Source organism: Belonocnema kinseyi, chromosome 10, assembly GCF_010883055.1.
Source record: "Belonocnema kinseyi isolate 2016_QV_RU_SX_M_011 chromosome 10, B_treatae_v1, whole genome shotgun sequence".
NCBI classification, from domain to species: Eukaryota; Metazoa; Arthropoda; class Insecta; order Hymenoptera; family Cynipidae; genus Belonocnema; species Belonocnema kinseyi.
The window spans coordinates 116,693-130,041 of NC_046666.1; the positions used below are offsets into that span (position 1 = coordinate 116,693).

Here is a 13,349-nt window from a genome sequence, read left to right on the forward strand (position 1 = left end):
TTTCTTGTAAATAAATAAAAAATGTGTGTAACTAAACAAATATAAAAAAATCATTGTTGTGTTACGTCAAAATATTGTTTAATTTACGTCTATACCGCACTTGATCCTAAAAATCTATTTTTATTTACAAAACGTCTGTTTAGTTTTTCAAAATAATAGAAAAAAAATATTACGTAACTGCAGTTAGGGTGTGTGAAGGTAAAAGTGTTTAAAATAACGTCACGGAATATAGAAACGCTCCATAAAAATAGTACTCGTGCATTTTACGATGCATTGATACTGAATTCATTCTTTCAGAATCTAATTTCAACAAGAATATAATAAGTCTTCAGAAAATTTTAACAAATGAATTGTTATTAGAAAATTGAGCATATTATAAAAATGAGTATAAAAGTGAGCATGCACGTGCACATAATAGTCTAGTAATGTTTAAAAATGTAATATATGTATTCATTCTGAGCAGGGCCATCAACAAGTATTGAAAAAATACTCGCTGTCAATTATTATTATTTATTTTTTGAATACCTTTTTTGTTATATCTTTAGATTATAGAAATAGTGTTTGTTAAAATTAAACAAATAATTTGAAAATTATATTTTTGTAATTATAAATAATATTTGGACGATGTGCAGTCGTATGATGATGAATGTGGATGGTCTTTAAAACAATTAAATAATTTGTTATCATTTTTAAAATGAACTCCGGCACTTTCGTACGCCAGCGGTTTGCCAGTACTGCCCCAGTACTGGCAGTCAGTACCGCCAAGCATTGCAAGCCAATACTGGAACTCGGGCAGGGTGTACTGGACCAGGACTGGGCCGGTGGTGGTGTATTTCCTTCCACCTGGGATAGTCGCGCGATTAGTGATTCTTAGGGGTTTCCAACGGGCGGGCGTCTGGAGACAGGCGACCAGGTCAATCTTCATTACGTTGTTTGCAATCAGTCCAGTTTGAAGCTTGAACGGCTGGCTGCTGTAGTAGGTTGTACACTGGCATATGACAGCATGAATCAATCAATCAATAATTAATCAGCTCGAGGATGAAGAAAAATAGGAAGTACCGTCTTATGCTTTTATTGAATGAGACAGGTGTCGAAGTGAAATTCAAGAACTTTTTAACTTTTTTTAAACAGGGAATCCGAGGGATTTCAGAAAATTTTAATTGAGCGGCATCTTCATAGTGATGACACAGTGTTCCAAACAAATTTCCGCGTTAATATCAGCCAGTTTAATGACATTGGTTGAATATCTTCAGATAATAACAAAATATGCATCAAATTCCTGTAAAAAATATTAATGATTTTTCTTTGAAACAAAAATTAATTTAAAGAAATAATTAATAAAAATTCAAAACAGATTTTTATGTATAAATAACAACTGACCAATCATTATTTTTTATCTTCTAGTTTAAAAAGTGTCAATTCAAATAAAAATTAATCCATCAATTTTTAATGCTTTTCACTGAAATTGCTTAAAATTATATAATTTAACAAACTGCTGCGCATCTGCATGGGGTCGGTCCTATATAAGATCTTACATCCTCTTTTGGTTTTTTTGTCTTTTTTCCAAAAATTGAATTTTTTATTTTTAATCTTATTTTTTACGATTGAAATAAAATCTACTCGTCCTATCGAAAACTGATTTATAATAAATTTATAGATCTTTTTGGGCGAACAACTTTTGTCTGTTAATTTTACTTCATACCTTGTGTCTCATTTTTTTCGTGGCTTGTGTCGTTAGTCCAAAAATTTTTTATTTTGTTTTTTAGGACCAAAAGCAAAAATTACGCGACCTGTTGAAAAGTGATTCATTACAAATTTGTAGTTTTTTCCACGGCGCGCAATTTGACCTTTCTCATTTTTTTCGTAGCTTGCACAGTTTGAAGAAAAAATGAAATTTTTGAATTTTTCATTATTTTTGTTATGATCAAATTTGGAATGTTCAACTTTTCAACCAAATTAGAAGAGTTGTAATGATAATTTTGTGGGTCTCTCAAAAATCAACGTTTTTCTTCTCTTGACTTTTTTTCATATCATGCGTTGTTTGGCTTCAAATGTTCATTTTAGTTTTTTTTTTTTGTTTTTCAAAATGCTTTAAATCTGATGATTTTCTTTTTATAAAAAAAATTCATTACGATAAATTGTTTGGGTTTCTGAGTACTATGAATAGCCATTCATAAAATTTTGAAATTTTGAAAAATGTGGATTCGAAATTTTTGAAAACGCGCTCACTTTTAATTTTGATCCAAAATATCTGGATTACTAACTTGTTCTTCCTTTTTGGGCCTTAAAAACGTGTGCCAAAGCAGAATCCAATCTGATCGATTTTTCAAAAGTTGTCGTGCCTACAGGCTACAGGCTACAGACAGACAGACAGACAGGCAGACAAACACCCTCGTAAAAATCTTTTTTCTGACTCAGTGGGTCTTAAAACGTGGAGATTGGATGAAAACCGACAAAGTGAAATTTTACATAAAACTAGTATCTTCTCATTAGGATGAGAATGTAATAATAAAATTTCATAATTGTATTGAACAATTTCTTTCATTTAACAATCGTTCAATGTATATCATCTTTCTGATTTCTTTAACTGATCTCGTGGAATTTCGAAAAATTCAAATACTTTGAGATACAGGAACTTGTGAATGTAGTTAAACTTATTTGATCAGTCAGTTTTATGAAGCTTTGTTTAAAATGTATTTAATCTTAATCATAAAATCTTTTTGTGTAGAAAACAATACCAAAAAGAAAAGAGATTTATTGGAAAAGTTGACATTTTAAAAAATATTGCATGTAAATTAAACGTATCCAACAAATGAATTATGAGCAATTTAGATTTTTTAAATAATCTTTCAAACAAACTGTGAAAACTTTAAAAAATTCAAATTTTAATAATTTCTGATTACTTGTTTTTTCCTAAAAACTAAATTATTTTCTTTTTAAGAAGAAAATTACAATCCTTTATGGAAATGAAAATAAATGTTGCAGCAGTATTCATTATGGTACCCCCTATCTATCTATCTATCTATCTATCTATCTATCTGTACAGATATGACGTTGCAATACTGACAAATAATTATTACTTATAGACAAACACAATATAGTTATTTTCAATATTAAAATTGACTTTTAAAAATCTTATAAAAATACCAATAAATTAAAAAATAGACATTTTTCAGTAATCTTATCAAGTGTCGTGTCAAAATACTAAAAACTACTCAAATAATGTTTAGTTTTTCTGGGCAATTGTTGATTACACAACTATGTACATATTTTGTAAGTTACCCTCTCAGTTTTACAATGTAAATTTTTATATTGCAAATGTATGCTCAGTGGCTTAGCGTATAAAAACTGAATAGCGTGCATCAAATATTTATTCAGAAAAAAATCAAACAAATACTGGACAATCTTTGGTAAAATTTTTTTATAAAGATTATATGAAATATGGCAGAGGTGACTTACATGAAAAATATAAATATATTATATTACCCTGTTTTGTAAACATTTAAATATACGTACAACTTGACTTTAATAATAACTTACTAAAATAAATAGAACTTATGCTGCGGAGAAATAATTCGAAAATCAAGTATACATAAAGAATATAGAAAAACTGGACGGACTGTTAACACATCCAATAGCGAAATTCTAATAAATAACTATTAAAGCTTGACGTTGACATCAAAGAGAACAGAACAGAACAGAACAGAACATACATTTAGTAATAAATATTTAAATTACACAAAGCACTTGGAATATTTTATAAACTAACGAGCTTATCTCTAAATTGAACATATTTTATCCTCGTACTGCTGCAAGTATAGATTCTTGATAAATTATAAATATTGCGCAATTGTATTTAGAATTTATTGAGGGGCCATTCATAAATTACTTAACAGCTATTGCTTTATCCAAAATTGTGGTATATAACGTTAAGGTTGAGCTTTTTTACAATAAAATATTGTAATAGTTTTATCAAGAACTCATGATAATTTCTTATGATTACATTGGAGTTTTATTTTTTTATCATTATTTTAGAAATTATCCACAAAAACCATCTTTTTCACAATTTATGAAATTATTAATAACCGCAATATGATTCAATATTATTTCAAGTAAATCAGGATCTCAAGGATTCCATAGCACTTTTTAAATATTTCAAGGAATATTATCAAGAAAATTTATTTTTTCGAAAATTTACGAGTTTTATAGGACTTTAAAGATTTTAAGAGGTTTTAGTTATAAAATATTTCAAGATATTTCTAAAGATTACAAAAAATTTAGTGAATTAAATTTTTAAAAAAACATTTATCTTGAGAAAGACCTTGAAATATTTGAAATGATTCCAATGGATTTCAGAGGATTTACAAGTGATTTTAAGGGTTTTTATAGAGGATTTGAAACCACTCTCTCAAATAATTTTAATGAATTTTCAGGATCTCAAAGGATTTTAAAGAGAATTTCATGAGATTAAAACAAATGTTAATGAACTTCGAGAAACATAACCAGATTTCATGTATCTTTATTGGATTTGAAGATGAATTCATATATTTTCAGTTCTTTGAAGATTAAAAATTTTTTTTAATATGTTATGTTTTAATGAAATTTCAAGGGATGTCGAGGAATGTCATCAGGTTTGAGGAATTTTACGCGGAATTCAAGAGATTTTATTATATTTATTGAAATTTCAAAGAATTTATTCACAAGAATTGAGGGGTTAGAAATATTCGAAATTTTTAAATATTATAAGGAATTTCAGTAGGTTTCAAAAATTAAAAGAAATTTCAAAGGATTTTACAAATTTCAATTGTTTTTCAAATATTTCAAGGTATTTCCACAGATTTTAAGCAACTCAAAAGATATCCATTCCCAAAAGAGTTAATTGACAAATTTGTAAATTACTACCACCCACAAAATCCAACATTTTTAAGTTTATTGCGTTTTGTACTATTTATTAAATGCACCCTTAAATTTCTCAAATATATTTGAGAGAATTGTACAATCTCCTTTTGTATTACATTTTATTGGTATTTATTATGCTCGGAATCGTTCCTTGAAATGTTTAGTTTCAAATGGTCACGTCTGGATTATCGAAAAATCTAAAAAAAAAAAAAAAATCAATAACCAATATTAAATAATTGAAGGTATCTGCTAGTAATTTAGAAAAATGTAAAAAATCAAGTTTTACGTAATTTATGGATCGCCCCTAACATCACATGAAACTTGTTTTGGAATGTTTATTGAGTTTTTTTAAATTATAATACTTGCCAAATAAGATACCATTATTTTAATTTTGACGTATGCAAGAAACAATTATTTCTCTGAAATTCTATAGGGTTTGAACTAATTCACATGTTCCGGTTTTTTTCCGGTTTTGGTAATTTTTTAACAGCCTCTTTGGAAAACCATCGGGAAAGTTATAATAAAAAAAGCTTAAAATTAACTAAATAGCAACGATTTGTTGGAAAATATAGAGTTTAAGTCACAGAATTTCTAATGTTAAAATTTGTTCTACAATTCTTTTAATCAATTTCTTGTACAAAATCGATACATAATTTTGATTTCAAAATTCCATGCCTTTTTCAGGTCAACTGAAAAAAATCTAGACATCAGTTTAAAAAAATCTTGGAGATAATGAAATGAAACTGAATCAACTATGATTTTTTGGACTCCAGATTTAATTCGGAAAAACGATACAAGTTTGTAGTTAAGATGTATTTTTAACTTGAAATTTTGTTATTTAAAAAGTTTTGAAAGTTGGAACACTTTCACCGTTCCTCAATTTTACAAGTAGAACTTTAAATGCTTTCAAATTTGTACGAAATAAAATTTTATTTTCCATTCGTATCTTTTTTTATTTAAATTAGTATTCATTGGGAAGGATATCTAATTTTGAACTATTTAAAAAGAAAACATCTTTCAACTTGATGCTTTTCTAAAACAAATTATCTCATTTTATTCCCTTCTCACAATATTAGCAGATTTTTTGTAACACTGCAAAAAATAAACAAACAAAAAAAAGATTTTCCGGGAAATCCCACACTTGTTATTTTTTTAAATATTTTTCGATCTCTCGTTTGTTTCCAAAAATAATGGGAAAATTTAATTTTATGAGAGAAAATTCTCCTGAATGCAAAAATGGTTCAGCCAACATGAAAGTGTAAGGATATCTTCCTTATAAAAGGTTAAGTTCAACAAAAAATTGAGAGAAAAAATACAAGTCTAGGTTTTTTTTTTTTTTTTTTTTTTTTTTTTTTTTTTTTTTTTTTTTTTTTTTTTTTTTTTTTTTTTTTTTTTTTTTTTTTTTTTTTTTTTGTGAACATGGACTTTCAATCACTTCAAACAAATCATCGTATTTGTTACTTTTAAACTTTCAGTAAATTTTCCTGTGGATGATGTCAAAGTACGTTAAAAATCGGCAAAAATTAAAAAATAAAATTGGAAGATCTAATATATTTGAAAGTATAAAGTACTTAAAAAACGTAATTTGCGTTTTTTTAAATGGACGTCAAAATTGAAATACTAGTAGCTTTTTGCAAAATTTCTTCTTCCCAAATCGAAAAAATACGTGTCTTCAAATTTTTTGATCCCGCAGCCAAAAAAAAACTTACATCAATATTCTTAAAGAAATTTATCAGTGAGGGTCAGTACAATTATCTGCCCCCAGTGATCGATCCTTACAGTAAACCCTAATCACTGGGAAAATATAAAACTGAAAAACGAAGAGGTTAAATATAAGATTAAAAAAAAGTTAGACGAAATCACTAGAAAATTATTGTCTAATTTTTGATGCAGAGTCGTCTTTGGCAGCACAAAAGGAAACGAAATCTTAAAAGTAATCTAACAAAGTTGGAAAAGACTAACAGTAAAATTACCTGCAACTTGCCTGCATCTTGTCAGTGAGCAGTTGTTGATTTTCTGGAGAATGAAGCCATTTGAATTTCTTCTGCAAAAGTGATTTGATCCTTTGATCCTGGAAATGTTCTCTATCTTCACCGGCTTTCACATCCATTATCAGGTTTTCCATTTCCTCCTGAACCTGACCAACAACAAGTTGTTCAACATTTCCATTGGCTTTGTTTTTTCACTCCAAGTTCTTGATCGACTTCGCCCATGAAAATTTGAATACGTTCACTCAGACTGATTTCTGTCCCCGGATCCTCTTCGCCATCGAAAATTTCTGATACTGGAGGGTTTGAAAATCGCACCTTCTTCGCTCCAGGTTTTTCTTTGTCAAAATTGGCTATAGCCGCGTCCAAATAACTATTAATTTCCCAGCCCCTCTGAATGCTGTTTTTCAGTTTATCAATCTTTGCGCGAGCAATAAATTTTTTTTGAGTTACAGGAGACATTAGTGGATTCAAATTTTGAAAGTATTTTGAGGGAAAAAGCGAGTCAAGCGATGTTGTGCTTTTTTTAAAAACGTTACATTCATCGACAGATACTTGTTTATCCAAATATGCCACCACATCTAAACATGAATCCAGTTCCTCCGTGTTGGGAAGAGAACTACTCTCAAGATTTTCCATTTCCATTTCTTCGATCGTTTCGTGAATGATACAGTTCCTTGCTGAATGGATTCGGGACATTTTCTATATAAAAATTAAGAAGATTCAAGCTGGATTTTAAGGGATTTACTTTTTCAGAGCCCTGAATCTTGAAAATTGCAAACAAGTTTATAAACAGTGGTGTGGTCGAGGCCTGACGCCCAACTGAAAATTCCCAAGAAAGTCCAAATATATCCCATTTTCAACAAATTAGTTGAATTTTCAACAACAACAACAAATTTCCCAACAAAAATTTCCAAACAAACAGTCGTATTAACAACAAAATAGATACATTTTTCAGTAAAAGTGACAAGTTTTCCAAAAAATAGTTAAAGATTTCACTAAACAGTTACATCTTCCAGCCAAAAAAAAACGAGTTTTTTTTAAGCAGTTGGATTCTTAACAGAAATTTAATTTTCAACAACAGAGATCAATTTTTAACCAAGAAGGATGACTTTTCTACCATAAAAGATGATTTTTCATTTAAAAAGAATGAATTTTTAAGAAGCTAATTAAGTTTTCGACCAAAAATCATTACAATTTTTTTTTAAATCAGACTTTTAACAGAATATTTGAATTTCTAACGAAATAGTTGAATTTTCAGCAGAGTAAGATGCATTTTCAATCAAATTTTTCAATATTTAAGCAAAAAATATTTAAATATTGTCAAATATTGGAATTATCAAGACAAAAAGACAAGTTTTTTAGAAGACTGTTGAATTTTCTTTTAAAAAATGCTCATTTTCAGATGAATTTTTAAGAACAGTAAAGTTTAAGAAAAAAGTGGGATTGCAAATCGGAGCAGATGCATTTTCAACAAAAAAATATAATTTTTAATCAAGAAAGATGAATTTCTAACAAGATACTTAAATTCTTAACGAAAAGTTCATCTTTTAATAAACATCAATCCTTTTTTACACAAAAAGACCATTTTTTTTACCAAATATATCACTTTTTTACTAAACAGTTGAATTTTCAACAATCAAGATTTTTTTTCTACACAAAAAGACGACTTTCCAACAAAATATACATTTTTTCTACCTAACAGTTGAATGTTTAACTTATACAATATAAAGGCTAAACTTTCAACCAAAATTGGCGTAGTTAAATTTTCAAATAATAGATCTCATTAAAAAACTACTCATTAAAGAACTTAATGTTCTTGAAAAAAAAAAGACGAATTGTGAAAAAAGTACATGGATTTTTAACCAAAAAGTTCAAGTTTCAACAATCAAGATTATTTTTCTAAACAAAGAGACAATTTTTCAAAAAAATACATGAATTTTCTACCACATACTGAAAAGTTTAACTTATATAATATACAGGCTAAAGTTTCTACCCAAAATAGAATAGTGAAATTTACAGAGAAAAACTCTCATTAAAAAATAACTCTGAAAAAAACGATTTTTTAACAATATTATTGAATTTTCAACTTAAAAGATAACTTTTCGACTAAGAAGATTAATTTTCTAAAAAAAAGACAAATTTCCAGCTCATTTAATTTGTAGGCTGCAACCAACTATGGAATGGTTAAATTTTCAAATAAAAGTGATAACTTTTAAGAAGAAAATGAATTTTTTGAAAAGTTATTAAATTTCAAAGCCAAACAGACGAATTATCTACAAAAACGTTTAATTTTAAACCTTTTTTATATAATTTGTTTTTAATTTAATTTTATACTGAATTGTTTAATTTTTTTCGAAAATTTTTAAATTGTAACTTAAAATGATTGATTTCCTACAAAATAGAATTTTTAACATAAAACTTTATTTAAAATCAAATAGTTGAGTTTTCAAATATAATTATGAATCCAACACAACAACAAATTTTGTTTAGAAATTAGTTCAACTCTAAGCCAAATAATCTACTTTTCAAACCAAAAAGGCTAATTCTCAGAAAAGCATGTGACAGTTGACATTTCAAACAAAGAATTGCATTTTTAACAACAACAAAATACATTTATAATAATGAAGATTAAATTTCTACTACTACAGAAGACGAATTTTCAAAGTATATAGATGAATTTTCAACAAACAAGATTAATTTTCTACCCCCCCCCCCCCCCCCCCCCCCAAAAAGACGCATTTTCAACAAAATACATTAATTTTTTACCAAACAGTCGAGTATTTAACTTATATAATACACATCCTAGAGTTTAAATGAAAAATGGAATAGTGAAGTTGTCAGAGAAAACTACTCATTAAAAAAAATAACTTTGAACAAAGAAAAAAACGGTTATTCAACAAAATTGTGAAATTTGCAAACAAAATGATAAATTTGCGGACAAGAAGATTAATTTTCTATTAAAAAAGACGAATTTCCCACTTACTTTATTTATAGTATAAACTTTCAACAAACCACGAAATGGTTAAATTTTCAGACAAAAAAAATGAATTTTCAAAAAGATTGTTAAATTTTAAAGCCAAAAAGACCAATTATCTGCAAAAAAGTTGAATTTTCAAACCAAAAAAATGATTACAAACAAAGATTAATTTTTGAACAAATAGTTTAATTTTCTTCGAAACTTTCGAATTTTCAAGCTAAAAAGATTAATTTTTCACAAAATAGCAAAATTTTTAACGCAAACGGTCATTCAAAAGCAAATAGTTTAGGTTTTAACTATAATTACAAATACTTATTAAAAAATTATTTTAAAAAAATCTGTTCAACTGTAACTCAAATAATCGATTTTTTAACCAAAAAAATATTATTCTATCAAGAAAGACGAATTTTCAACCAAACATGTAACAAATTTTGTACAAAATAGTTCATTTTTGAACCAAAGGGATGAATTTTCATCTACAAAAATTAATTTTTAACAAAGCAGTTGAGTTTTTGATAAACCAAAGCAAATAATAAAATTTCTAACCAAACGAGATGAATTCCGAATCTAAAATATAATGGTAGCCTTTTAAATATAAATTAAAATTACTGCCAGGTCACTTTTTGTTTTAGGCCTAAACTAAACCACTGTTTATCAATAATATCCAAAGTTTTTAGTAATTTCAGTTGTTTTATTTTATAGAACAAAATAAAGGTGTTTCATGTGAAAAAAATTCTAGAAAATTTTTAGACGAACCTTGATAATTTTAAATTAATTATATGAATAATATTATATTATAAAATTAATATGTTGAAAGTCTGAAAAATTTGGAAGCTCTAATTGTTTAGGCAAGGCAAATATTTCTAATTTTCAAATTTACCTTTCCACCTTTGTCATTAGTAGAGGAGTGCCTCTTGAACAAACTTGAGAACTTTTTTAGTCCGTTCCAGAATTTTCTCCCATCGGATGTCGAATCTTTGTTTTCGAAACTCATTTCCTATTAAAAAAAAAAAAAAACAAACAAAAAATACAGTAAGAGTAAAAATTCAAAGAAAATTATATGATGAAAAATACATATCTACATCGAGGTTTACAAAATGCGTCAAATTTAATTTTAAAATTGTTCAGTTCAAAGCCGTATTGCATTAAATTGAAATTGTCTTATTTAAAAATTATCAAGCTAAAAAGTGACTAAACATGACTACTGTTCCCACAAAAAGATTCATTTATATGAATACTACAAGTATTTTTATAAACAAACGATTAACTTTGTCTTTTTTCAGAAATTTTTTTTTTTTTTTTAAGCAAATTGTCATTCGACGAGATTTTTTTACAGCTGGATTGATTTTTCCAACGAGAACTGATTTCACAAAAAACAAATACAGATGTACGTAAAAGGATTTTTTCAAAATATCCTTTTTTGGCATTTTATTAAAACAAAGTTTATTAAATATTTCAATTGCAATTTTAACGCGGTAACAATGTTTCAAAATTTTCAAAAGTATGTAACTTTTCTAATTTTCATCGAAATGGAAAATTTATTTGGAATAATTTGCAAGTCTTCTACCTATCGATAAGAAACTTTCACCCAAATTTAAAAAAAAAAAAAAATTCAGACACCGATAAAATTGTATGATTTTCGGATTCTGTGAGGGCCAAAACGTAAAGATCCATCAAAAACTAGAAATCGAAAATTTGGTCCATCACATAACACTCTCATGAATTAGAATGTAAAAATAATGCTAAGAAACATTCAAACAAAGTGATGAATTTCCAACAAATAAATGTTAACCAAGTAGTTTTATTTTCGACCAAAAACATGCATTTTTAACTAACATGGAAAATATTTAACTAGACTAGTTGTGTTTTAACCCAAAATGATTAATTTATACCAAGAAAGACGAATTTTCAACAGAGCACATGAATTTACAACTAAAAAAAAATTGTGAACCAAAAATTAGATAGTTAGAATATCGGCTAAAAAATTCTTCTTCAACTAAAGAGATTAAATTGCAACCAAATTTAAGAAATATTTAATTCTAATAGTAACATTTTCATTAAAAAAGTTTTCAAGTAAAAAAATTAAATTAAAGAAAAACAGTTGGGTATTGCAACAAAATGATGAATTTTTAAGTAAAATGATGAATCTTAAACTGTAACAGTTGAATTTAAAACCAAAAAGATGTATTTTAGACTACATTTTTGACTATTAATTTTCTAACCGAAAAGGTGAATTTTCATCGAAACACGTGAATTTTAAAATAAAAAAGGTAAAATTTAAACCAATCAGTTGAATTATTACCAAAAAATATACATGTTTAACAGACAAAAATGTTAATTTTCCACCAAATACATCAATCTTAAACCAATGTGATCAATTTTCAACTAAAATTATGAATAGCTGAATTTTTTCACGAAAATGATGTATTTTAAAGGAAAATAATTAATTTTCTAAACAAAAAAAAGAATTTTCAACAAAATAATGAAACTGATAATTAAACTAATAAGTAATTTATCTTATAAATAAACATGCGCGTTTGTAGGGTTATCTCTCAGGATTGGATTTCCAAACAAAGAGATGAATTTTCTATTGAAATGATACTTTACCTAAAAAAATAATCCTCTTTGACAAAAAAAAATTGACTTTGAACCAAGAAATTAAATTTCAAAAATGTTAAAATCAAAAAAAAAAAAATTAAATTCATGTGCTCTGTTGATGATTCGTCTTTCTTGGTACAAATGAATCTTTTTGGGTTAAAACACAACTATTCTAGTTAAATATTTGCCATGTTAGTTAAAAACTCATGTTTTTGGTTGAAATGAAAACTGCGCAGTTAAAACTTATTTGTTGAAAATTCATCATTCTGTTTGAATTTCTGTATAGAAAATTAATTTTTTACCAAAAAAATATAACTTCCTTTTTTTAATTTAATTACTTGGTTGAAAGTCGATTATTTTTTGGTTAAAGTATCATTTAATAGAAAATTCATCTGTTTGATTATAAAATCCAGCTAAACGCGCATGCAGGTTGGGAATCAGAGGAGTTTCCTTACCCTTTTTTTTCCACGTGGTTTCTCAATTCAGGACTGACCGCCGAGATGGTTCGACAACACACGATCGGTCATAACTGCACGAAAAACGATTTGGGAATTGGGACCTGGGACCAGAGATGCCAGATCGTGGATGAAATTTACCCCCACCATACCTACCGTTTGGGAGCCGCAAAACTGAAGGTTCATGATTGTAACTGGAAGTTCGCCTGTAAGCCGAAAATGCACGACGATTCGAACTTTGATTTTCTCAGGTTTTATGCTGCACGGTGATTGGCCGATCTGATAGCTTCGGAAATCTTCGATGGTCTTCTATTTGCGTCTCGATCCCCATTTCAAAGAAATTGAAGAAATTGGCGATTTTGATGTCTCGCGTGATTCTTCATTTCATGCACGAGTCGATTTTTAGGTTATTTTTTCAGGTGTATATAA

At 27.4% G+C, this 13,349-nt stretch overlaps 1 protein-coding gene across 2 annotated transcripts; it reads right to left on the bottom strand.

The window, feature by feature from the left end:
• Positions 1 to 924: 924 nt before the first annotated feature.
• On the bottom strand, positions 925 to 13,015 carry LOC117181742. 2 transcript variants are annotated; one of them, XR_004468163.1, is made up of 4 exons: positions 12,921 to 13,015; positions 10,748 to 10,864; positions 6,873 to 7,589; positions 925 to 988 (listed from the first exon to the last, which is right to left on the bottom strand). XR_004468163.1 is itself a non-coding variant. In XM_033374706.1 (3 exons), the coding sequence occupies exons 2-3, from the start codon at positions 10,859 to 10,861 to the stop codon at positions 7,056 to 7,058; spliced, it is 648 nt and encodes a 215-aa protein (XP_033230597.1). In that variant the 5' UTR covers positions 10,862 to 10,864; positions 12,921 to 13,015; the 3' UTR covers positions 6,526 to 7,055. The 2 variants fall into 2 exon arrangements, 1 of the variants encoding a protein (XP_033230597.1); XM_033374706.1 differs by lacking the exon at positions 925 to 988 and having other exon boundaries at positions 6,526 to 7,589.
• Positions 13,016 to 13,349: the final 334 nt, after the last annotated feature.